The 27,417-nt window shown below is 40.6% G+C and overlaps 3 protein-coding genes across 3 annotated transcripts in view; 2 read left to right on the top strand and 1 right to left on the bottom strand.

Moving 5' to 3' along the window:
- Window positions 1-27,417, bottom strand: part of LOC6609157 (exostosin-1) — a 64,795-nt gene that overhangs the window by 21,029 nt on the left and 16,349 nt on the right. The window contains exons 2-4 of the mRNA XM_002033823.2: window positions 14,544-14,696; window positions 1,162-1,236; window positions 866-992 (exon numbers count right to left, since the gene is read on the bottom strand). Of these exons, the coding sequence (XP_002033859.1) occupies window positions 866-992; window positions 1,162-1,236; window positions 14,544-14,696 (355 nt within the window). The remainder of the gene's footprint in view (window positions 1-865; window positions 993-1,161; window positions 1,237-14,543; window positions 14,697-27,417) is intronic.
- LOC116800710 lies at window positions 13,123-13,873 on the top strand. The gene is made up of 2 exons (XM_032717210.1): window positions 13,123-13,591; window positions 13,651-13,873. The coding sequence occupies exons 1-2, from the start codon at window positions 13,327-13,329 to the stop codon at window positions 13,857-13,859; spliced, it is 474 nt and encodes a 157-aa protein (XP_032573101.1). The 5' UTR covers window positions 13,123-13,326; the 3' UTR covers window positions 13,860-13,873.
- LOC6609158 lies at window positions 21,767-23,865 on the top strand. Its single transcript, XM_002033824.2, has one exon. The coding sequence runs from the start codon at window positions 21,767-21,769 to the stop codon at window positions 23,087-23,089; it is 1,323 nt and encodes a 440-aa protein (XP_002033860.2). The 3' UTR covers window positions 23,090-23,865.

Raw genomic sequence — 27,417 nt, 5'->3', positions numbered from 1 at the left:
ATGTGGACTTAAAGAAACTATTTTCTCTGTGTGCAATATCAGCAGTTGAAGGCGCAAAAGCGTGAAGAAAAGGACACTGGCAGGCAGGCAGGCAAACAAATGAGGCAGGACACGCGCACTGGGAAGGAGTGTCCAAGGGCTTTCAGCCCGGCGTAACATGAAAAGGTGCGGACACTGGGACAAAGAGCTGCGAACCACTCACCTGGCTCTGATTGGCAAATCTTGGCCGCAAACAGAGGCTACCAGTGGACTAAGCGCTCCTCCTAATGGAGCAGCCAAAGTTGAGCCTTGAGGGGGATTCTTGCTCTTGCTGCCTTTCGATTCATTTTACTGGGAATTATCTCAGGTTTATGCTAGTAGTTTTGTCAACAGGTATACATAGTTTTTTGGGAGATTTTAAAGTTTATGTTCAAAACATTCAAAGGCATGGCTTACGATAATTACAAAAATAGGTTTACGGAATATCAAGCAGCTTGGACAACCAAGGACATTTCAGGATCTCTGAGCCCTCGTGAACAGGTGCACAAATCTTGCTGCCTCGTTACAGAATATTCATCAACGGCAAATGGCCAGATACTTTGAGAGACCAATAAAAAGTGCATATTTGTGACTGCTCTCTGGGTTGTTTTCAAAAGGGGCTACAACTCGCAGCCTGTTTGGATGGCGCACATAAACAATGAAAACTTTACTCTTTTTAGACAGGACTGAAATAAAATCGCTTTGACCAAACGACTCCAAAAAGTGGCACACGAACTACCTATCAATATTTCATATATATGTATAAGTACATATATATAGATCCCATATAGACCCGTACGTCCACAGATATCAATAAATATATATATGTATGTAGGCTCCGGCTCACCTGCAGCAGGAGGCGCTCATCGGCCCAAATGGCGGCCTGCTTCCAATCGATTTTCGATTCAAAGGGCAACACCCAGGCATTGGACAATAGTACGGGAATGCAACCAGCCTGCAAGGCTTCGAGGAATCTGCAAAAAAAAGAAGAGGAACGAACATACGAAAAAATATGAAAAAAAAAACTGGCATTGTGAAATGTAAAATGAAAATTGTTTTTTATGCTTTTCACCCATTTTTTTAATACGTTTTTATTTCTTTTTTGACTTTTTCCGTGAGGCATTCTTTTTTGTTTGCGCTTACCTAAAGGAACCCAAACGACGTCCGCGCGGCACCAAGCAGAAAGTGGAATTTTGCAGTAGGGTCTCGTAGTCGTATCTGCAATGGAGGTGGAAAAGGGATAGGAAATGAGTGAGAAAGAGCGGGCAGAACATGTAAATTAGTGAGAGCCATGGCATTGCATAATGGGATTCGGGAGCAATTAATTGAACAAAGGTGCCTGGCGACGAAAATGTGACCCCAAGGAGATGCAGTCATCCGTTGAGAACTTAAGGGCATTACGATATGATAATGGATGGCGAGGGCGGGGGTGTGTGTGTGTGGAAACGAATTCGATTCTCAAGGAAATCAAATTTACAAGTGGGTGCAAAAGAGTTAAATAATGCCTTGAAATACAAAAACTTATTTGGTTAAAAAATAGTTAACTTAGTCAAAAATTGTCATAAAATAATGTTATTGAATTCGCTAGAGGACAGATTTCTCAGCTTTAACTGTTGTGCGACTCATGCTCGTTTATCTCGTTTTAAAGTAATTATCTTGCCGCTTAGGGGATAAACTTTCTTCTACATTTTTTTTTACATTTCTCTTAATTTTTTATAAGTTACTTTGCTCTAGGTCGCTTCCTATTCCTGCTGCTTAGCAATTGAAGCTATTCTATGCAACTCGTTTTGCACTGCTCTTTGATATTCGACGAAATTTCTGTCATTCCAGCTTCATGTTCAACAGGGCTTATGCTTAGCATTTGCTCACATTACTCATACGCCACGTTACCCCACTACGAAATGTGCTGAAAAGTGTAATCCGAAGGAAGGAAGGAAGGGGAGCGAGGGGTCGCTTTAAGCAAAGACCACAGTGCTCGTTTAGTGTGGCCATTTCAATCTTTAATTCCGAAATCAAAGCCACGAAATGCATCAAACTGCCATAATACGTATACGCCATGTACGCCAAACATTGAATCAGGTGTGTGCGTGTGTAGGTGTGTAGGGTGTACATATATAGTGTCCGCAGGGGTCGGTGGCTTAGTTGGGCGGGAATTAGGTGCTTTTGGAGTCGAACGGAGGGAACGGTGCGCTGGCAGTTTACAAGTTAAGTTGCGCGTAAAATTACATGTAGTTGGTCATGTTCTGCCCTCCAGCCAACGTGCACAACCATTCCTATCATCCTCTTTTGCCATACAGACCCCCCTCCCGGAAATCCCTACCCCTCATCATGTAACTCCCCTAAATGGTCAGCAATTTGAGCTCGGTACACTCGCGTTTTAAAAGCAAAATCAGCAAAAAAATTTATTAGGAAACTGCATGCGCAGCTTTTTGGACATTGACAACGCACCAAAAGCTAGAGGGAGTTGGCTATAGAGCATTAGAAAGAGAGGGAGATAGAGAGAGAGAGGGGATGTGGGAGGCAGCCTGCAAAAGTCCCAGTCTTTGCTATGAATAATCTTGAGCAAACAACATAAATTGCATGTTGGCTTGCTTCTGACATTTTGGCGAGAGTTGAAAAATTACACTGCCAAATGCATAGGCAGGCAACCAAAGAGGTTGACGCAATTCGCAAAGTAGAGAATGGGTTAAATCTGATGATAGAGTTCATAAAATTACGCAATGCAATAAAGCAGTTTCAAGAAAATAAAGTAGTTATTCTTTAAGCCAGAAGAATAATACAAAATGTATAAATAAATGTAAGGATTATAATCTTTGCAAACTGTAAGAAACTCTCTTAAAGCTAGTTGATACTATCCATTATTTTCTTAAATTTGCCTGGTCTCACAGAAGTAACAAAAACCAGGAAACATTTTTATTGCATTAATTCTATGTAAGCACATTCTTATTCTGCACTTTTGTGGTAGGAGGCGTGGTTTTTGGCCTAACTAATTAGAGAACATTATGCATAAAAGACTTTTGGCTATACATTCGACTACATATGTCGGAACATTTGCAGCTACTTATGCAGGTCAGTGCACTGGCTTGTATATATGTATATATTCATATAATGTATATGGAGTTCTGGAATGCCGCTTTTCGACATTTGCTCTTCGCTTGTTAGCTACTTGTTTAAGCAATTAAGAGCCGCCAACATGCAATGTTGTATTTGTTGCACTTGTTTAGACAGCAGCTCCGTTCGTCCTGAGATCCCTACTTGCAGCCCCCTCCCCAACTTTAATTAAATGATTTTTAGCTTTCAGCCAAGTTGGGCGAAACAGTTCCGTTCGGTCTGGTTCAGTTAAGTTCGGGTTGGGTTGGGTTGGATTGGGTTGTTTCAACCCGGTTGTCGGTGCATCCCAACAGCATGCGAGCGAAACTTTTGCTATTTACACGCGTTTGTTGTCAAAAGTTGTTGCTGGCTCTGTTCTGTTTCTAAAACAGAGATGTTTATGCCACTGGCAGTGTGTGTGCCTAGTTAAGCTGGAAAAGCAAAAACATGCTACTTCATTATGCATAATGCAGATGGCCAAGAATTAATACGCAAAATGAGGCAGTAATTACAATGGCTCTCGATTTTTCTTCATTTTCATTTTCACAATTGCCTTACAGCCAGTTCACTTTTCTATTAACATATTCCATATGTCTAGCATAATTTTGGTCAGCAATTGAATTTGCTTTGTTTGCATTCATCGGACATCACCCACAGGATCTATCATTTAGAATCCTGTCGTAACGAATATCCAATAATTATTGAAGTATGTATATTTATGTATCCTTATCCTTCCTAAATTTGTAAATATACTTAATGTTATATAACTATAATGTTATATATTATAATTGGCTAAGCTCTCTTACGATAGCAGTTCAATACTTTAGTTCTACATGTATCCAAAATCTAAAAATAATAGGTAAAAATAGGTAAAATAATATACAACTTAAACAGACTACTAAAAAATTGCCAACAAATAATTTTCTAAAATGGGAAAACAATTTTTATTTTCCTATTTTGAAATGAATTTTTCGTGACCAATTTGGCAAAGTTAAGTCCCAATATGAAAACTTTAAGATATATAAATATATAACATAAGAACAATTTCAAGGTCACAGTTTGATGTCTTACTGAAACAAAATTTAAATTCATTTCCTAGCACATTTTGAATTTGATCACAGTTGGCTTATCTTACTCTGTCTTTAGTACAACTTAAAATCATTCTTTAATTCATATCATATCAGCAATTTTGCAATGCATTCCATCGTATGTGGCATTCCTCGCTCGCCTTTTTGCGGTATCGATTTTTCTGCGATTTCGATAGATTCTTCCAGGCAGCCGCTGCCTTGGAAACGATAACTCTTATCCAAGAGACAGGGAACAAAGAACGGCAAAATGCCTGTATCCTGAACCCGTACATTATATTTTTGGCATATTATCTCAAGAAAGAAAAATCGTGGCTTAAATCCTTAAGCCATGATGTCTCCTACGATAATTGGCCACATATATAAAGTAGGGGTGTCACGATAAAGGTATTTTTCTGGTCTTTGTTGCCTGTCTCTTGGATAAGAGTTACCGTTTCCAAGGCAGCTTCTGCCTGGAAGAATCTATCGAAATCGCAGAAAAATCGATACCGCAAAAAGGCGAGCGAGGAATGCCACAGACGATGGAATGCATTGCAAAATTGCTGATATGATATGAATTAAAGAACTATTTTAAGTTGTGCACGACATGCCGCAGCCGGATGTAAGCCTTTACGGGAAGTCAGTGTTGGCCACATTTGCCGATGACGTGTGCGACACCTACAGGTCCCGATGCGAGCACGACGCAGCCGATGGTATCCAGGACTTTGCATACCGGTTCTCGGAATGGGTAAGACGTTGGAACATTGGCATCAATAGCAGTAAATCCAACAACGTCTGCTATACTTTAAAGCGGAGATCGCCACCGCCCGTCTACATCGAGGAAGCCCCCGTACCACAACCGAACGCAGCAAAGTACCTTGGAGTGCTTCTGGATCGCAGACTCACATTTGCCAGGCATGTGACCGACATCAGAACGCGCCTACGTGCCAAGGTGGCGAAGCTATCCAACAAGCTGACAATTTACAAACAGATCATAGCACCAAACTGGAAGTGTGGGTGCCAAATCTGGGCCTTGGCATGCGAGAGCCACATCAAAAGGATCCAGTCTATTCAAAATAAGGTAGCAAGACTCATCACCGGCTGCGAGTGGTTTGTGCGAGACACCACCCTGCACAGAGACCAAAAACTCGCAACGGTATTTGACGAAATAAACCAGCACTCGAGCAGATACCATGACAGGCTGGAGCGCCACAGAAATCGTCTGGCCAGCGCTCTAAACAGATCTCGCCCACCGAGGAGGCTCAACAGAAGGCAACCGAGGGATCTCATTAACCGATCTCATTGGCATCATGGGCTGAATTAATAGATAAGAAGGACACAAAGGGGCTTCAAGACTTCCCCGTATGCCTTAATAAATAAATTAATAAAAAAAAAAAAAAAAACTTTTCCATTTATTAGCCGGGGAAAAAAATTAGCAAAAGCTCGCCGTCAAGTTGCTTACAACTTGCGTGCTATATTCAAAGAGTTATTTTATTTTTAATTTTCATTACAACAGTTTATAACTGGCGTGTTTTATAACTTATGCAACAAGTTGGGGATTTTATTGCCTTTTTCCGTGCCGTTAAAAACTTTCTTTGATGTCACTTAAAGGCTAAATGCGCAGCAGTAATTAATATTGCAGCAAACTTTCAGTTTTATGAAGGTTAAGTTCTTATGAATATTATATTATAACAAATGCAACGTCTTCAAATATACAATTCTTTATTATACATGATTTTTCTTAACTTTTAACTGAGTGTTTCCTTTTTAAAACAACAATTATGTCCGTCTGCCATAATAAATTCTTAATTAATAAAGCACTTTGTTTTTAATCGACATTTTTTATGTCGAAAAGTTTGTCACTCAAAAGTTTGCAATGAAAAAACCTTTTGCAATTTTATGAACCGCTCGCTCTAGGCAATCAAAGAAATTATGAGTTTCTTTTATATTGCCTGTTTCACAGCCATGGCAAACTTTGTTCAATAAGAATTTCAGCACACACTCTGCAATTACTTAGTCAGAGTTAAATTGCTCCAATGTCCCACCAATCCACCTGTTGCCAGCATTTGCCACCGGAGATTTCGGGGAAGTTTGGGATCACTGAAGGCGGGAGGAAAAGCCACAAAGTAAGTCACTTCAGTTCATGTCAATTGCTCCAGCCTAGGCCAGCAGAAAATTAACATAAGCAACTGGGAGGAGGAGGCGGTAACCCACTAAGCTCGCAGCAGGCATATAATTTAAATGGTTTCCAGTTGTCAAAGGTTGCCCTCCTGCTGCCGGTGGTTTCATTTTCCTGGGCTTTGTGGACTTCTTTTTTTCCCCGAAGCTGTTTGTTGTTCGGGGAATTCTGGTTCTAGGGCTGATTGAGTGACTGACAAACTGACTGACTGGCGGCGGCGGTGGGGAATGAGGTTGTGATTTCCCATTTAGTCTCATCATTGGGGCTTTGCCTTTGACAGGTGGAGCATCCACCTTTTGCTTCTCCCTACTCCAGCAACGTAATTCACCTTTTGTAGTTTTCCGCATATCGGTTCTCGAGATCTTTTGGCTGAATTTTTTTTGTTCTCTTCCGCCGTGGCAAGCACTTATGTATCGTTCTTTTGTATTTCAGATTGTGCCTCGTCATAGCTGCTTTTTGCCAAGAGCTCTTCTAACTTGGCTGCGGTGGCGTATGCGCAACATTTAGTTAATTGCCAAATGTAAACTATACGAAACTGCCTGTCAGCTGCAGCAGAATGCAAAATTATTAAAAATATCCTAAGAACAGCAGAAAACCATCATAAAAAGCCGAGCAGAGCTGAGGGGTAAATATAACTATAGTTGAGCGAAAAGAAGTGGGCAAAATGTCAAGACCGACTACCAAGTTGGCAAAAAGTTCTCGCGCAAGACGAAATCTACGATGAATTTTAATGAAAATTAAATTTTTCAAAAACAGCATTCGGAATAAAGACAATTTGAAAATCATTTCAAATGAGGGGCAAGTCCTCAAAAAGCAAAGAAGAGAGAATCGAACAAAAAGGACATCCACCCATACGCATGAAAATGGGGGAAAAAGCGGGTAAAAACGCAGCTGTAAAAGTTGCCATTGTTTGGCCAAAAAGCAGTAGAAGCCATGGCAAAAAGTTGATAAGAAGGAACACAGGAACGCAGCAGCTAGCAAATGGATACAGCGAAAAAAAGGTACTAATTTTATTTTATGAAAAATAATAAACGAGTGCAAAACTAATATTGTGCTTAATTCTAGGTGGTTATACTTTTTATGCAGCTATGTTCTGGTATAACTAATTATTTTGCTTAAATTATGCTATTTCAATTTAGTTTCTACAAAATATATACAGAATTCTAAGTGTTGCTGGCATAGCGAAACATTAAACATGGCGCATTAGTTACAAGTGCAAAGCTCGCGTCAAGCGTTGTCGAGAGACCGCCGATGTCCCTGTTTTAGCCACCATCCTTTGGCCATGCTGCTTGGCAACCCCCTTGGCCATTCTCTTGGCCATTTCGCTGGCTTTGTGTGTGACCATCGGGGTGGTATTCGCTTGTCGCCAGCTTGTGATAATGGCTCATAATGAAAGCAGCAGAAGCATAACCGCATGAAGACGCCGTGCAATTGCGAATGCAGCTCACACAAAATGCGTGCGGGAGTTGCGAAGCGAAATGAAAATGCTTTCTTTCAACTGCACAAATGCATAAAAAACAAATGCATTTACGATTATTACAGAAACTGAAAGACACTAGAAACGGGGCGGTAACCATAAGTTAAGGTAAAATAAAACTAAACGAGCGTAGCGAGCTAAAGCTAAAGTAACATGTCGCCAGGGACTTGGTTTTGTAACTAAACAACGAATTAGTTTTTATTTTTTAGTTTACTTTTCAAGTCAAATTTGCTCAAGTAGCTCAAAACGATTTAAACTTAAGGTTCATTGAAAATTTGACGTAAATCGTTGGCATATCGTCGCCGGAATTAAAAGTACCTCCGAGCAAAGTCTGGTTATTATTTTGCAGGACTCATGGACCTTATGCCCAGGACATTACAGCAATGGCCGGCAATTACTTGGCACGTTTTTTGGGGCAACTCACACACACCTACAAATATACACACATATATATAATAGCAAAGGGGAAAAGAAGAAAGTACTCAAAGAAATTGCCATTGCAGAACTGAGCAGCGTTCCCTGGTTACTGGTTCTTCCTTGGCCAAGAAGCCGGCGCCTTCTGCCTTCTCCTGCTTTCCTGCTTTTGCGCCTGCAAGTGTGTCGCCTTTTTAAAGTGATTTATGTGGAAATCTGAGATTAACGCGGAAAGTGGCAACCGGTGGAAGGTGGCTGGCAGAAGGGAATGAGGGGCAGGTGGAGCTCCTCGAACAGGTGCAACGGCAGGTGCACCTTGCACCGAACTAAAGTTTTCACTCGCCCTCCTTTCGTCCTGCATGTTGTTGATAATGATGATGCTGGCATGAAAATTTATTACTTGGGAAATTACATTATGAAAAATGCATAAAGCCGGATCCGAGGGGAGATGAAGAGGTAGCAAAAGCAGGCATTGGGGTCCTTTAATGACTTGGGATTCTTCATATTCATATGTTTAAATTAGTTTGCATGTTCGACGAGTTGCAGCATTTCAAATTAAGTTTAATGGGGTCAAAGAGGATGTCCTTAAGACTCCTTATTTCTCATTTTAAAAGGGATAACAGGAGCAGCAACCTTAACCGTATATAATTATATACATATAAAATAAGAATAAAATTCAAGGAAGAGGTTTTAATGGCTGACTATTTTATAATTCAATAGGGCTGAAATATGCACTAGCATCTTAATTTAAGATGCCAGAGATTATCCATTTAATAAATGAAGATTTAAATAGAAAATTAAGCTAGATTACATAAACTATTTTCCAAATTTGTTTTTCTATTGAAAGTACATTTATATAAGTCATTTACATTTATTTTTCAATCACCTGCTTAGGATTTTTCTCCCCATGCCACTCACTTATGTAAATGTAAATGTTTGCAAATGCCAAACTGTAATTCCAGTTTCCCCAGAAACCTTGAACTCCCGAAATTTTCCTTGTAAAGTTGCACACACACACCCATAAGCCACCACATACGCACATTAACACACTGCAAAATAAACTGCGTATTGAAGAATTGCAGGCCAAAAGAACTTTATAAATTGTTAAGCTCAAATTAAAGGGCCACAAAATGTTGAAAGTTGCTTCGGGACAACCTTGAGGCACTCCAGGGTGGCTGCAACAGTTGGCGCGACCAGGCAGCAACGTGGCGTATACGTAATTTCGTCGCGTCTGCTGTTAGCGGCAACGACAAAAAAAAAAACAAGAGGCACACAAACACCAAAAATAAAATGAGGAACAAGTTTCACTCCCAAGGACATTTACATGGCGTCTCATTATTTGCCACAGTTGCTACTTTCAGCTGACTTCAAAAATAGGCAAAGTCTGACAAACAAGTAAAACCGCATGTCTGTACACTGAGAGAATAAATTAATAGAAACCAGAAAAAAATATATTAAATATGTCACTAGTATGTTACTATTTAATAAGTTGAAGTTAAGATGTTTTAACTGCTTTCAAGCAGTTGTAAAAAATATGGGTTATATGTGGATGGACAGGACATCGTTTTTTATGTCATTATAAACACATAAAAAGTATCCTAAGCCGCAGAGCCGAAAAAGTTCGAGGAACTGGCTAAAATCGTTGACCTCGTAACGGAAGCCACGAAGTGAAAAAATGGATTTAATGTCATGTGGCTTGCTTCTACCCATCATCATCATCACCATTATCCTGATCTGCGCCGGCCCATCAAGCCGAGTACTTCGTTTTCCGCGACTGTAATGCATATGGTGCATGACATCGTCATCGACGGAAAAAGCCATTGACGCCTTAGGCTCATTACAATAGCAACAATGGAACCCAAAAAAAGGCCGCAAAACGTCAGCGAGAACAAAAAAAAATTTCATTAAAAGCAGCTCAAGGTTTTTGAATGCAGCTGAAAAAGTTTGAAAAGTTTAGTCACAGGCTGTGGTAAAGTTGATGTAATAATCTAACTTTTTAATGGATTTTGTGTTGCGGAATACGTCTGTATATTTAACATATACCTATATATATGTATATGCTGTTATATGTGCTAAATTTGGGAGTTGAAGCAATTAACTATGAGCTCTAATGGCCTTGAATTAGTCCTGTAATTATAAATTCATAAAAGCAAATTAGAGCATTTAAATAGTATAAATAATATCCTTTATAGTCAGCTTTTGCGAAATGAAAACATTTGTTTTATGTGTTAAACCCACTGCCATTTAATAAATTCAAAACATATTTATTACTTATAAAAAAAGTAAAAATAGGTTAAATAATATACAACTTAAACAGACTACTAAAAAATTGACAACAAATAATTTTCTTAAATGGGAAAACAATTTTTATTTTTCTATTTTGAAACGGATTTTTCGTGACCAATTTGGCAAAGTTAAGTCCCAATATGAAAACTTTAAGATATATAAATATATAACATAAGAACAATTTCAAGGTCACAGTTTGATGTCTTACTGAAACAAAATTTAAATTCATTTCCTAGCACATTTTGAATTTGATCACAGTTGGCTTATCTTACTCTGTCTTTAGTACAACTTAAAATCATTCTTTAATTCATATCATATCAGCAATTTTGCAATGCATTCCATCGTATGTGGCATTCCTCGCTCGCCTTTTTGCGGTATCGATTTTTCTGCGATTTCGATAGATTCTTCCAGGCAGCCGCTGCCTTGGAAACGATAACTCTTATCCAAGAGACAGGGAACAAAGAACGGCAAAATGCCTGTATCCTGAACCCCTACTTTATATTTGTGGCATATTATCTCAATAAAGAAAAATCGTGGCTTAAATCCTTAAGCCATGATGTCTCCTATGATAATTGGCCACATATATAAAGTAGGGGTGTCACGATAAAGGTATTTTTCTGGTCTTTGTTGCCTGTCTCTTGGATAAGAGTTATCGTTTCCAAGGCAGCTGCTGCCTGGAAGAATCTATCGGAATCGCAGAAAAATCGATACCGCAAAAAGGCGAGCGAGGAATGCCACAGACGATGGAATGCATTGCAAAATTGCTGATATGATATGAATTAAAGAACTATTTTAAGTTGTGCACGACATGCCGCAGACGGATGTAAGCCTTTACGGGAAGTCAGTGTTGGCCACATTTGCCGATGACGTGTGCGTCACCTACAGGTCCCGATGCGAGCACGACGCAGCCGATGGTATCCAGGACTTTGCATACCGGTTCTCGGAATGGGTAAGACGTTGGAACATTGGCATCAATAGCAGTAAATCCAACAACGTCTGCTATACTTTAAAGCGGAGATCGCCACCGCCCGTCTACATCGAGGAAGCAACCGTACCACAACCGAACGCAGCAAAGTACCTTGGAGTGCTTCTGGATCGCAGACTCACATTTGCCAAGCATGTGACCGACATCAGAAAACGCCTACGTGCCAAGGTGGCGAAGCTATCCAACAAGCTGACAATTTACAAACAGATCATAGCACCAAACTGGAAGTGTGGGTGCCAAATCTGGGGCTTGGCATGCGAGAGCCACATCAAACGGATCCAGGCTATTCAAAATAAGGTAGCAAGACTCATCACCGGCTGCGAGTGGTTTGTTCGAAACACCACCCTGCACAGAGACCTGAAACTCGCAACGGTATTTGACGAAATAAACCAGCACTCGAGCAGATACCATGACAGGCTGGAGCCACAGAAATCGGCTGGCCAGCGCTCTAAACAGATCTCGCCCACCAAGGAGGCTCAACAGAAGGCAACCGAGGGATCTCATTTCCCGATCTCATTTGACAAGGGTCAGCAGAAGCTGAGAAAGCTAACTATAGTTAGCCGGCTCGCCCAAATGGGCTGAATTAATAGATAAGAAGGACACAAAGGGGCTCCAAGACTTCCCCGTATGCCTTAATAAATAAATTAAATAAAAAAAAATAAATAAATAAATTAATATCTAGGGAATTCATTAACATATTACTAGATTTACCAATAGCCTAGATTTGATGCTCCGTTGACCAGCAAATAAACGAGAAAACTTTACGAAGTCATTGTCAAATTGAATGGATTTCGGCTTCTGGCTTTAGATTTGTTGGGGGTGCAACACCCCCCTCTTTATTACCTTCATCACTATGTATATTAAAGGAGGCAACAACAACAATGCGCATTTTGCATATCAATGCCGTGGGAAACTCATCAAAAATACAGAAGCTCAACTCACCCAAAGAACTTTGGCGCCCAGGCGCAATCACAAGCTTTTAGAGATTCCAAGCAGAAAAAAAAACGCTGATGCTATTCTAGGGTATTATGCAATTTTCTCTAAATATATATACATATATAGTTGAAGCCAACACATGGAAAGCGATGCGATGCAGAGAATGTAAGGAAGAGATCGAAAGATATATCTGACAGGTGCATTAACGAAGTTTCCAGACAGCGAAGGCCCCTTGATAAAAAATGATGTGAGTGGAAAAGCAATTTGCTTGATTATGTAGAACAGTGCAGGGAGTTCGCGGGTTGGGGGATGGGGTGGTGGAAAGTGGGGAGCATAAATCGCTGACGCTTGACGCCAAAGCAGATTTGTCGCATAAGTCATGTCAAATTACGAGAGGGCCAAGAGGACACGCAGGAGGAGGCAAAAAGGGAAGGCTTACCGCCAAACTGCCGCATGAAAACTGAAAAATTACATTCAATTAAAGGTAAAATGCAAAAGGTTGCGTTGACAGTTTTTCCTGTTCAAAAATAACAATGTTTTAGGGTTTAAAAATATAGACCACTGATCTCCAAGATGTGCGATAATTAAATGCCGCCATCATTATCTCACGATAAGAAAACGTATAGAAAAGAACGGAAAGGTTTAATTTTATCCAACAAGTCGATTGGTTTAGTGTTAGAAAATTATTTCCACAATTCAAACGATCTGCATTTGATAAATATCATAGATGCTTTATACCAAAATAAGAAAATGATATACTTCCAATGCAAGCAAAATCAGTTTAATAAGATCGAAGCATTCGTCGAGTGAAATATGATTTTCTTTGATTATTTGTCATTATTTTTTTGTTTTCGTAAAAAAATAGCACTTCAAAAATATGAAAGCGTTGTACCAAGCAATCATACTTCTCGGTTTGTTAAAGCTACTGACCTCAATAGAATTAACGACAATAAATAACACAATATGTGTAGACTGTTCGCAGGACAAACAGGTTAAATGCATAATTCAAGATACAGGATTTGAATGTTTTAACGAGCACTCGATGAAGATAATCACAGAAAAGCCATTTAAACCGAAGCCTCCAAGTACCGAAAATTTGGATGTATGCATACCAAAAGGCTTGAAGATTCTTTGCATTGATGGTATGCATAAGTTTTTTAGTACACCTTTTCAAATTTCAAATTTTCTGTGCCAATTTTAGAGAGCAACTTTCTGAAAGTCATCGTTTGGTCGCCAAAACTTGGATGTCAAATAGTACACAGAGAGTACCCAAATAGGGATACGTGTTTCACTGCCAGTCTTATCTGTCCGTGTGTTAAGGCCCACAAGGGATCCGGAAAAGCGCAGGTCACCTATAGTTTGCCACTTATAGTAACCCTGTACTTAATAACCTTGTTTAACCCAAGATAACTAAAATAAATAGATCGAAAATACAATTTTGAATATACTAAAGTCTCCATATAAAGATCGAAGCAATCCGTTATGGCACAACCTTTATTTGCTATAGCTTAACTTCCAAAACTTTAACAATCTACCCCACGTGCTGAGTTTATTCCTGACAACCATTTCCATAACTTCATCTGCACCATTAATTTGGCCAACGTAAACGAGCCAAGTTTGGACCGAGAAACATTTCAAATCATCTGACCATGATTGAAAAGTCACCGTCCTGAATTCGCTCATCCTTGAATTTTTCGACGCAGTCGCTAAACGAAATCCATTGGCATTGCAAATGCCTTTGGCCCAAGTGTCGTGCCATTTAAATGAGCTTGTCAAGTCGGATTTCAGCACATTAATCACCACGCACATCCAGAAGATACATATATCTCTCTCTCTCTATATATATATAAAGATGTGTAAGGAGTTTATAGTGGGCGGGGCCGAGACTCCGGTTAATGGCCAAAAGGATGGGGCGTGGCTGCTATTAGCACGATGGCGGCGAAGGCTAAACAAATTACTTTGCGGACCCAATGACAGCTAGAAACAATTTCTGGCCACTTCGCCAGCGAAAATCATCGTCTTTAGCGACTTTATGGGTTAGGGGCAGGGGCAGGGGCAGGGGCAATGGGGTCGTCATCCTCATCCTCCACTCACCTGTCGTATTCCCGGTTGTCCTCGTCGCAGCGATTATCCTGCAGCTCCCGCCAACTCTTCCCGTGGCGACAGGTGGTGACCAGGACCATGTCGCGTCCGTTGTGCAAATGGAAGAGCGAGTTGCGCGTCTCCGATCCAATGCCGTGCACGTATCTGCAAAAATCAAGGGACACCGGGTTATTAGTGCTCAAAGTTTAAAGGAATTTAAAATTTATACCAAAAAACCATTCAACTTGAAGTAGACAATGTGCATTACATCTAGCTTCCTAAAACTTATAGCGATATATAGATATTAGTTAAAGAGTAGTATTTAAGAGTAGTACTAGTTTCTGCCATATATTTTTCGAAATACAAAGCACTTAACAAGAAGATTGCTTTCCCTTACTTATTACCTGTAGTTGCCTACAAATCTTTGGTCCTCACTATTGAAAGCATGCTTTATGGCCGGCAATAACAGAGATTGCCTCCATATTTCCCGATCCCCAGACGATTCACCTAAGCTTCGATTTTATTCGAGCGTTTGAAAAGTTGTGGCCTTACATCCCAATCGCCATCGCAATCGGGAAATGCTTACACAAACACAAAAGCGAATGTGGCAGTGGCAGTTGGATTAAACTGCTCCGATTGTTCTTCAGTTGGCATAAACAGCGGCGTCAAAATCAATTGCAATAAACCAACCGCATGGCGGGCAGGATGGGATGATTCTGTTCAGATACGGACTGAAATCTGAGCTGGCTGTCAGCAGAGCAGCAATTGAAACAAAAGATGAACATTGCGACAGCGACACTAACAGTAAAAGGCTCACGCACACACACAAGCAAACAGGAGAGCACACACACACACAAACACACTCGGCAACGGACAGTAAACGTTTTCAAGTTTTCAATCAGCTGTGCACTTGGAAAAATAATGGCACACCAATCATGATTTTTCACACCAAATATTATACAATTTAGTATCTAATAAATAATAGTTCATTTATTTTGAAGTTTGGCATGTTTCATCCACTAAAATAAGTTTAATTACATACTATTCTATAGATTTTGTTTTTTAAAAGATGGCTAGACAATTTCTGTTTAAACTCTTCAAAAGCTGTGCAACAGGAGGTATGAAATGGAATTATATAGTTTCTCAGTAATGGGATCACACTTTTTTTAAGTGCTCTAAGGAAGCTTTCGCATCAGCAGTCGAGCAGAAAAGGAGAAGCTTCTGGGTATAAAAAAAAAGAACTCAAATAGAATCCAGTGAGCAGTATAAGGTTGTGTGGTTGTGCGGTTGTGTGTGTGTGTACGCGTGTATGTGCAATTTCCTTCTGCTTGGCTTGCAGTTGAGCAAATTTCATACACAATGAGCCACGTCGGTGGCTCCACTTCACCCCTGCACCACCGAACCACCGAACCAACCAGCCAAACAAAAAAACTAAACCAAGCCAAACCAAACCAAACTCGGCCAACACAGCAGATTGGGCAGCGCTGATTTCCGTTGTCCGACTACCGGGAGTATCCCTGCTCCTTGTGGAAGCAGGCAAAGGAGCGCCTGGCTCTCTTCCTGTTTTCCAAGGCAGGAAGGCAGGATGGGAGGCAAAAGGAGAAGCGGCAGCTAAGCCATAAGTTATTTGATTTAATCAGCGTGTCGCTGCCGCTGGCGAATATATCTGAGGTTACGGCTCCAGAATCGAAATGAAACAAAATGTGTGCGTATCATCAGTGGGCGGGGAAAACCACAAGCTACCACAATAAATGTGAGGAAAAAAATTAGGTCACTTCGTTTGGAATAGATTTATTTGCTTAAAGCGTATTGATCAAATGCCATTTGGTTAAATGTAAATAACTCAGCTGCAGCATTACAAATTAAAATCAATCGTTTATTTGGCCAGCAGTTTGAAATGTTTACACAGAAAATGTTTTCCAAAAACTTTTAACTACTACTACTAAATTTTGTTAGTTGTGTGCTAAAATATTAAAAAGCATTTAAAATTATGCATAATTCAGTCAATTACAACACATGCTTTTAGAAACAATTGGCTATTCTCAGAAAAAGACACCGAAAATCTTTTAAAATTCCATCAATTCGTTTGGAAATCAAATTGAAAACCAATTTGCCGCCATGGGACACGCTAATGATACGAATAAATAGATACAACAATTTATTTGTCAATTTATTTCCATAACAAATTTGATTGAATATGACAGCCGTTGCAGCAGCAACAACAAGCCATAATCAATGGCCATGCAAGTGAATTGAAGCTCCACAAAAAACAAAAATGTTTAATAAAATGCCAAGGGATGAGTATTTTATGGGGCATCAGGGATTCTGCAGATACTGCCTTTCTTTCGTGCGTCGTGTAAATTAATTTAGGACGCTGGCAGATGTACAAAACGCAGAGACAGAGACAGCCACATTAATATAAATTAAGTACATGGCCCGGCAATAGCGGCTGAAAAAATGCTTTCAGCGCCCATTAAGAACCGGCTATGGTCTGTTCTAATCTAATTTATGCCCCAAATGGCCCACTGGCCCGCTGTATCCGGATATCTGGAGGTGAAAAAGGTCCATCTGAGCATTTGGAGGCAGCATTACTTTGATCCTGCTGAAAAATTGGAACACCTTAAATCAGAAATTCTGCTAAATTTGTTTAAATTTCTTAAGTAAGGTGAAAAAGAAACCTCCGTCTTTTATGTGTTTAAAAAATAAATAAAGAAACCTTCGTTACATTTAGCATATGGCTTAAACGGCAATTACTTCCCAACAGCTGAAAAATATGTGCATAAAATAAAAGTATAATTCCCATATACCATATTGACTTAAGGTTTAACTTTAATCTGCCGCCCTTTATACGCAGCAATTGATAAAACGGTTTTCACCGGGGAAAAAACGCCCCATTCATAGGAAAAGAATGCCCCGAAATGGGTCAATTAAATATTGATTGGGCCGGGACTGCAGGCCACAACCGAAAAAAAGGGAAGCCATTCGGCCAAAGGAACCAAAAGCCATTTGGAGGGCTGTCATCGCCAGTGCGGCTCCAATGACAATAAAGTGCAATAACCAGACGGAGGGACCATTGAACCGGTCGGAGTCCTAGTGGAGTCCCGGCTCCTGACCACTAATCCAAACATAATCTAAAATAATTGAGTATGCCCAGGACGCGAAGCTTTTTTCGCCCCCGGTCCGTCCACTCTGAATAATTTATGCGCGCATTAAATAAGCTTAAAATGTGTGCGGGCCCTGCTTTTTTTCTTTTAGTGTGCGAACAGAATGTGGGTATATATCTGGAATATCTAGTATCTGCCGGGTCCGCGGGCATTGTCTGCCACACTTCGGCTTACATTGGTTAATGCGTGCGAACGGGATCCTTGTACAACGTGGCCAAGGGGATATGGCTTATGACATAAGTTTATGTTTTCCACCCATTCTGGACCCCAGCGAGTTGTCGCCTTCGCGGCCAAATCGCCCGGGGTTATGCAGCATTTGCTCCAGCCGAAGCTTATCTATGCAACTGCAAAGCTTTTGTGATGGCCCAGTCACATTCACATGAGCTCACAATCCTTGGCTGGTGGGCTAAGAAAACGTGGCGTATGCGCAATATCTCCGGCTCCTTCTTTTGTGCTTCGAGCATAAAATGGTGTCGCAAAACTGCAACGAGAGCAGACTTTCACAGGCAAAACCAAAAAAAAAAAAGAAGTACAATAAAAAAGAGGATAAAATATAAAAACGGAACAACAGAAACGCTCCTGGCCTTAAATCAGTGCAGGCAACCAAGGGAGGAGCAGGACATCAGGGATACTGCTGAGACTCCAGAATTATGCGAGAAATGGGCGAAAGGTTGAAGGGGCTTCGGGCGGCGAACGACAGGTAAATGCATTTTTACTCCGGCGAAATAAACGTAAATATAATTTTAAGTGCAGCAGCAGCAGCATCAATATCAACAAATTGGTTTACACGAGAAAAACAAAAACCGAAAATGTCCAGGACATGGAAATCAATTTATTTTTAAGACTTTAAGTTGAATACAAGTTTTAAAGTGTTGTAACAGTAGATCCTATAGATAAATGTCCATTTCTTAAATACCAAACTCTTCTTAAAACATTTTTAAATGCGCTTTCCATCTTGCTTGGGTGAACTGCATCAACGTCACTTCCCTTACGTCATTTGTAAATCACTGCCCCTTTGGCCTCTTTTGTCCACTATTGGATGCCTAATGTAGGCGACCATCGATCCGTATCAGAGTCCGTTTCTACGGCCTGTTTCCAGGGCTCGTCAAAGTTATTGCACCAAACAATGCTTTTGTTATCCTTCTGGCTACGCTACGACCCAAAATGCGAGTGGTATCAACGGTTTAGATACAAGTCGAAGGGGCGAGATGGAAAAATCTGTGGCATCGAGGCGAAATTCGAGCTCATACAATTTGCAGTTAGCTCTCGCCTTATGCTTCGCCAAACTGATACAGGATACAGGCAGTACCATCTATGTGGCTCTCCCTTCGCACACTCATATTCCCGTCAGGCAATCGACTGCACTTAGAGAAATGTATAATTTGGATATATTCAAAGGATATTCGGTTAATTGCCAATCAATATTAAATTTAATATCTAAAGACAACAAAGCCAACTAATTAAAAGTTCGTAAAATACGTGTAAAAAAGTCAATTTAAAATATATTTTCTAAGAAAATATTTAATAATAATTACATTTAATAATTACATTTAAATCAAGTAAGATGTCAGTTCATTGCAAATTGAAAAATAATTTCTCGGTGTATGCGTGCGTGTTGGTTCATTGTTGTTGTGGCTTGTTTGGTTTTATTGTGTTTATATTTGGCTTAGGGCATCAATTTGCTTTTATGCAAGGACGACCACAACGACAAGGAGTTCAGGATTCCGGCTGTAATCTAGCATTATCAGTGAAGTCAGGCTCGGCAGCAATGCACAAATATGTCTATATGCGTGTGTGTGTGTGCATGTGGAGCATGTACAATGTTCTTGGATTGAAGGCAAGGGGCATATTGCATTAGCTGGTAGTGCAACAACGTTGATGTTGCATCGATTACATAATCCATTTACACAAATGGCATTTTAAATACATTATTGACTGACTGAAGCGTGGAGCGCGTTTTGAACAAGGCTTCAGTGCGACCAACATTGCGTATGCGTATTGTGCCGGCAACCAAAGAGTTAAGCAAATTCAATTGATGTGCATGGGCGGTAATACATACATATATACGTATTAACGTCTCCCCGTCGACCTATTTAACAGATGTTTAATTAGTGCACAAATGGAATTGTTGCTGCCTGATAAGTCCGTAAAGGGCAAGCCAATATGGCTTAAAACGGCTTACTCACATTTATTGAAGGCCGGTAATATAATAACGAGAAGTTTTAGAGCGCAGATAACACATTGTTTAATTGAACATTCTAGACGTCTTTGCTAATCAATTTAATTATATACAAGATTCGCCGTTGATTGAAGTACAGCCATCGAATTAAAATCACATATTCATTTCAAAACCTAATAGACCACTTAATTTATTTCAAATGTGAGTAATTGTACCTATTGAATTTATACTAAGGCAAGTCCCTTGATGTCTACAAGCGTAATGTTCATTACCTAACTACCACTTTTATTTTAATATATAAATATGAGAACGTTAAAAATATTCCCGTATAACCAATTAAATTCGACAAAAGAGATATTTTATAAATATTTTTGCAGTTGACACACAACTCTTGATAATGAGGCATTTGACTTTGAAGTGGCGCCATCTGGCGCAGAGAAATGTGTTCGAGTGGAGTACTCTGATCAAACAGAAAAATATCTCAACAATCATCAACAGCATTACCATGGCCATCATTATAATGGTGATGGGCAAAAGAGTGCACACACGCCACAAAGTCATTTACCGAACCGAATCGTTTGGCACGTTTCGGCCCACAGATGGCGCATTGATGATGATTATACATATATCGCATGAGGACGTTGATGAGGATGCAATATATTTGTGAGCCAATGCCTGGCATCGATAAATTTAAGTGCAGGCATCAAAGCAGAGCTGAAAACGCGCATTAATAAGTATTAAGTAATAATTAAACAGTTGCAATGGTGCCTGGTGCAAATCGAAGCTTTTGATGAAATTTAAGAAAAATTTAAAACTTATTCAAAGCCTTCACGCCACCCGGTAGGCAGCTGCAAAATGCAGGCGAAATCAAGCAGCAAGAAAATGCACACGGAAACTAAAAGCGAACAGAAATGCAGAGTAGAAGCCAAGGGGATAGTGCAGAAATATATACATGGATGTACGTATGTATAAGCGTAAAAAACCAGGCAAAATAAAGGAAGGAAAACCAAGCAGCCAGACAAAACCACAGGCACTAAAGATACCGAAAAGTAATGGAACTAATTGCTCAACGAAAGGCGGCCAGCCTATCAGTCAAAAGCCCATTGTTCCCCACGAAAGTGAAAATGAAAATGCCAATGCCAAGCTCAAAGCCAACTAGCTGCAATAATAATTGGAGCAACTGCAACTTGCAACCAGCAACCAGCAACCAGCTACTTGCAACAAGCAAGTGGCAACTACTATGTAGTATATAAAAGCAAGTGCTTTGCGCGCAGGCGCCGACAGTTGAAATTCGCCAGCAGCCACGAAACAACGAGCACTTAACTCGAAAATCTGCATTCAACAATTGCTGAAATATTCAAATCGTGCGGTGGGAATATCGAAGTCTATTGGCCAACATGAGGAAGCATTGCGTAAGTAAGCCAGAAATGGATTTGCCGAGGAAGTGTAATACATCAGCTAATTGTCACTGTCACCCGTTGTGCATCCGGCTGGATTTTGGGTAACTTCAACTCTCGCAGATCAATTGGATTTGGATGTTTTTGCTGCTGGAGCTGATTTTGATCAGAGCCGAACAGCAGGCAGAGGATCACAGGTTGGTTTATTCCCTCAAAAGATTTTTCAATAAAAAAGAAAGCTAAATTCGTACCCCATTGTTAATAATTGGCTGAATTCGAAATTGAAACATAAAAGTGATCGCTATTATTTGAATATAACAAAATAATTGAAACTTTTAATCAGTGTTTTAGTGCCATATCCCATTTAAAAGTCTCTTAATTAACAACTTATCCTTTCTCACACATAAAATGTCTGTCGTAAATTGTCAATAAATCGAATCGAATGATATTCCCCACTTTTGCTTTCGCTTTTCCCGCAGAATTCAGCGTCGTTTTATGTGGCAAGAGATGAATAACTCCGTAATGGGTGGCGTGTTGGGACGAATGTTCAACGGAGCCCGGGCGATGAAGTCAATGCTCACGGATCTCATGCCGAGCACGGCGGGTTATGGTCAAAAAATCAACATGGATTTACTGCCCACAGAGATGACGCGAGTGAAGTACATTATTCGCAATCCACAGACTAACAAGCCGATGAAGATCATCAAGATGCGGCCGTCGCCAAAGAAGGTCATTAAACTGAGGAGACCCATACCCAAGCCCACTATCACCGAGTCCTCGGTGATGATCTCCCATGGAATTCACAAAGATCATCGAATGAGACAGTTGGAAAAGGAGCAAGAACTCATAGCTGAGGGCAAGGCTCCGATGACCAGCGATGAGGCAATAATGGAGAAATACTTTAAGAAGCGTCCACGAGGCGGTTCCTCCAACGAGGTCATCTCTGGCAAGATTATGGAGTACCAGAGTTGGAAGCCCGTCTACAAAGCAGGAGAAACGCCATCTTCTTTCGTGACTCTAAGACCGCAACCCCTGACCCATTTGCACACGGATATATCCAGTGGAGATCATGAGATGCTGCCAAAGCCCGAGAAGCTGGTGAGCTACGAGTATGAAAGGGATGAGGATGACGTGGCGGAGAACGAAGTGGCCAAGCAAACGGGTCACCGTTACGAGGTCACCGAGCATACGGGAGAAGCTAGTGGCGAGGTGGAAACGGTCGAGACAGTCGCCTCCATGGAGAGTGGTTTTGTGCCCAGTCAGGGAATGACATTCAGGTCTCCACCACCAGCACAGCATGCGCCGAGGCCCAGACTTCGAACGCCGTCTAGTACCACAACTACCACCACAACCACAACAGAAGCACCCAACTATCCTCCCTCGTTCTTAAAGAAATACCGTGAACGAGAGGCCACCACCACACGCAGACCGCGGAAACACCACAACAAGGAGGTCTATCTGATCCGCGAGGGCGATGATAGCTCGGAGGGGAGCACCACACCGCCAGCCTTCGCGATGAGCAGTTTGAGGGCTCGCCTCCAGGATCAGCAGCGCCATCAGAAACATCAGCACAAGCAGCAGCTGGAGGAGGAGGAGCTGGAGGCCGCCCTCGTGGATGCCATGCATGGCGAGAAGTGGCCAGCGGAGGTGGCCCACAGCAGTTTCCAGCTGGCCAGTCCCATTGGACCCAGTGCGGTGGCATTCGAGCAACCTCTGGCCAAGGCGCCAAGGGGCCAATACAAGCGTCAGACGCGCGACAATATCCGGCAACGTGGATCAATCAAGTTTGCCGACAAACCCAACTACGATGAAGCCTGAGGAGGCGGGCAAAGTCACCAGTTAGCAACCAAAGAGCCAAAGGCTACAGTTAAACTACATGAATTATAAATAAATTCAGTAGTTTTTTGTGCAACATACGGTGGCATGTGTACGAAACTTATCCCTCTACAATGAACGACCCTTTTGGATTTAATTTAATTTATGTCGCAGCGAACATTTTATTTTATTTAGTACAAATATGTACAAGTCAGAATTGTAACAAGTTCTATTTAAAACACAATTTGTTACAAGCTTACAAAATAAACTAGGAAAACTTTATTTAAAATTAAACCTTGACTTTGGTATTTTAATATCTTCAGAGGCTAGTGGTGAATCTAAAAATATTTAAAAAAAGATAAACGTTAAGATTGATTTCTTCTGTTTGGACTTATCTATTAACCACACTTGAACTTTGTTTAATTGGCTTATCTAAGATTTGAGTTTATAGCTATTCGCGAAGTAAAAGTGAGCTAAACTAACAATTTCCCAGTGGATTGCATTTCATTCGCGGTACGGAGTCAATGCACCCATGACACGCAATAATATGCAGCATGCCGCAACGGACATAAAACTCTGGAAATATTTTGACTTTTAATTAATGCCAGTTAGCGATTTTCCCTTGGATGTTTGTGTGCGTTTGTGTGTGTGTGTTATCGCATTCCGCTTAGCAGCTTGCATTTGACAACTAATTTAAAAAGTTTACATGGCCGACAGCCTTGGGCTCTGAAATCGAGAGCATTGCGGCGAAGTGGGTTAAACCTGCTATAAATTCCAGAACAAAAGCCATAAGACACACTGTGCGACAGAGGCGGGTATAGAGCAAAGGAAAGAGATAGCCAGATAGCCAGATGGAGGGGCGAACAAAGAAAAGCGCATTTCCACTTTGAGTGCGGTTTTTAATCAACTAAAGCAGCGCCAACAACAAACTGCAACTGAATTAAAAACTCAGAATGCCCAGTAAAAACCAGAGGAAAGGGAAAAGGGAAACGGGAATGGAGGGCAAAGGGAAAACGCGATAAACTTTAAATGAAACGACATGTCGGCTTAACTGGCGACTGGGGGGAAAATGCAGGGAAATGCCGGAAAACTGGGGAGCCTACAGATTGGAATTGCCGATAGCCAACTATGCAATGCAAAATGAGATAAGGAAATTCTAGATTACGGGTTTGCCAGCGAAAAATGAACTGGTCGCAAAGTTAGTTAAGATAACGTTCTGAATTTTAAAGATCCAGATAATTTTTCCATTAGCTTTGCATGTTTAGATACAAATTATATTGTATGGATAAAACAAAGAACAATAGACGAAAATTTAGCGTGCCAAAAAATAAATCTCTCAGAAGTCATTAAAATTATTTTCTTCAAACAAAAGTTTTCATTTTTATTTAGCCTTTTTCTTTGCGAAAAACTTCCTAAAACTTTGGCTTATCAGGAAATTAGATCCTTTATGTGATTTCAATACTTGCAGAAGACTTTTTAACAAAATAAAAATGTGTCTCTGCCTTAAATATTTTGACAAATTCATAAGAAACTTTAATTTTCCAGCGAAAATCGAAATCAAGATGAACTCACCTGGAGCCCAGAAAAGCAGGTAAGCCACTAACAAAAGCAAATTGTTAGTTTGTTGGGGCCACGCCCCCCCAGAAAAGTCTCACCTACGCCCACGTAAAAAGCAAACGAAAGTTTGCGAGTTGAATTTGCCTTTTTTCAAGGACATTATTGGGGACATGGCTGGACTGACTTCCTTTTGTGCATATTTGGAAGGGCGGGCGCTTTAAGTCAGGGTCCCCATGTCGACCTATACACCTGTCCGCTGGCAGGAAACGTGTCCTTTGCCACGCCCTCTAATCCCGCCATGAAGGCTGTCCCACTGTAGAAGTGCACCAAATACAAATTAGAATTTAAATGAACAATGCAACTGGAGCGGAAGTTTCTGCGAGTCAAAGTGGATTTCTATCTAACTGTGTGAACATTCGAGGATATAAAACAATAAGCTATAAAAACTATGTATTTATATATAGTTTTATATTTAGACTTGGTTAGCTAATGAGCCTCCATCAGTCGCTAATTGTTTTATTACAATCATATATTTAAATTAATAAAAGTTCTTAACCTTTTTTAATCTTCAATATCTCCAACGCTTTGCTATTTGATTTTGAACATCAATATAAGGAGTAGAATTTTTTAAATATTTTAGGATATACTTATGTACTTCCAAGAACTCTTGGAAGTGGCCATAATGCATACAGTTTTCCCCTCTTTGTATCCCCACCTTTGCTCTTTTTCCCGCCCCATTTTGCAATATTTCGTTAAAACTGAAAATCGAAGGAAGAAAAAGTTTCGAGATTTTCGCACTGAAGGCGATGTCAAACTGGGTCGCTTCAACTCATCGGCGAAATGTCAAACGGATTAATGGAATTTCTCAACGAAAAGCGAAGCCAATGGTAAAATGCAAGAACGGAAATTGAAAATGATCATTAACTTAAAAAACACTTATACGCGATGGAAGATGTCAAAGGGATTAATGGAATTTCACCTGGAAGTTTTATAGGAAAAATAAAGTTAAAATAAGAGTGAATAAAATATGAAAGATTTCGATTCTTGTTGCATAACTTCTTTGATGTAAAATACTTGTTTCTTTACATTTATTTTCGTGTTGCATTTACCAACACTTTTTGGTGTTATTGTTAAGTGCCCTAAAATTAATAAGACACTCAGACTAAAATACTGTGCTGATGGCTTGAATTGTCAAAGATTTTAAGTTGGCTAGAGAATATAAAATGGAAAGATGTGTTAAAATTATGGCATTAGAATATATATATTAGAATACCCACCAACGATTTCCAAACCTAAAGCTGCACAACATGCCCATTGTTACCTATTTGAAACTGATGCGATGGCAAATAAAAAGCGAATCGATTACGCAAGGCGACTACGAAGCGTGAGTCCATTACTTGCAAAATGGAATTGTGCGGGGATTCTTTTACAGCGCAGCCAACCAAGTCAATTAAATATTGAAAGAACGTTTAAATTATTTCCCGGTTAACAGGCGAAAGGGTTAAACACGAGCTGGCTGCATTCGCAACCCATTCATTAATTTGCCTGGCACCTTTTGGCGACCTACTGCTGTCAAAGTTGAATTTATTAAAGCGAAATTCTTTTAATTAAAATCGTGACAGGTGAAAAATGGGCGGTATGGTGTGGGCGATCGCTGGCCGAGTGCGGCTCACATCAAACTGAATCGTGTCGAAATTATATCAATTATGAATTTGGACAATTCGATAGAAGCCAATTTGATAGTGTCCTCGATGCGAGCATTGAACTCGCAATCAACGAAGCCAACCATTCGCATATAGCACAAGCTGATTCATTTGCCGTTGAAAACATTGCTGTTTGCTTTCCCCGGAATGGTCCCGCATACACAGCCAGAAATAAGGGGGCTGGTTTGCTGGCAAATGAATGCAAAAGCTGACGGCTAACAACGATAGCTCTCTGGCATCGTTTAGCGTCAGGTTCCGAAGTGCGAAATGTTCCCAGCTCGCTAAAAAATTAAATATTCAAATATAGCTGTTGCCACAGCGCTCACAGGAAGAACCTTAAACTGGCGGCAAAGCAAAATGGAGGGGGGAAAGGGGGTGTTCTGCAAAGGATTCGCGGGATGTAAGAGGACCCGTTTAGCTTGGAAACCAGAGCTCTCGAACTAAAGAGGGACACGAGCAGTTGCACACATCCATATGCATATGGTGAAGGCGGCAAAAGTGTTTCAGCTGATGGGGATTGACAACTCGGGATGAGATACGAAAGATAGGAGGCCTGACTTAATATAGTCCTAAATCACAAATAAAATTCATCTATTATATTATTCATAATCAAAATATCTCAAAAATGTTCGTTTGTGTTTTGAGTGAACTTAAGTTAAGTAAGCATACATATGTCTTCATGAAAGAACTCTCATTTTCGTTTCGCGTTAATGAGTTCGTGTTCATTAAAGTAAAACGTTAAAGACAACTTTGTCGGCTGGCAATCATGTGGAACTACAGCTTCTGTTCCAGGCTGGGCTTCCAGCTGCAGTTCAGTGCAGCAGTTGCTCGAGTCCTGGAGCTCGAGTTTATGGCTGAAACTAGCGCAGTTAAAAGCCCAGCGGGCGAGTGCCACCAGAATGAAGATGTGTGGGTGTTGCCAAGTTTATGCGGGGTGGTGTATATGTACGTGTGTGTGTGTGTGTGTTGGCCGTTGAAGTGTAATCAACAGCACGGCGGCAATTACGGCAGACACTTGTGTGGGTGAGAGTAGTCCTGGCTGACAACCCCTAGCCACCCTTCGTTCCGTTC

This window comes from Drosophila sechellia, chromosome 2R, assembly GCF_004382195.2.
Source record: "Drosophila sechellia strain sech25 chromosome 2R, ASM438219v1, whole genome shotgun sequence".
Lineage (NCBI taxonomy): Eukaryota > Metazoa > Arthropoda > Insecta > Diptera > Drosophilidae > Drosophila > Drosophila sechellia.
The sequence above is the reverse complement of the archived record's forward strand: the minus strand, read 5'-3'. Positions and strand labels throughout refer to the sequence as shown.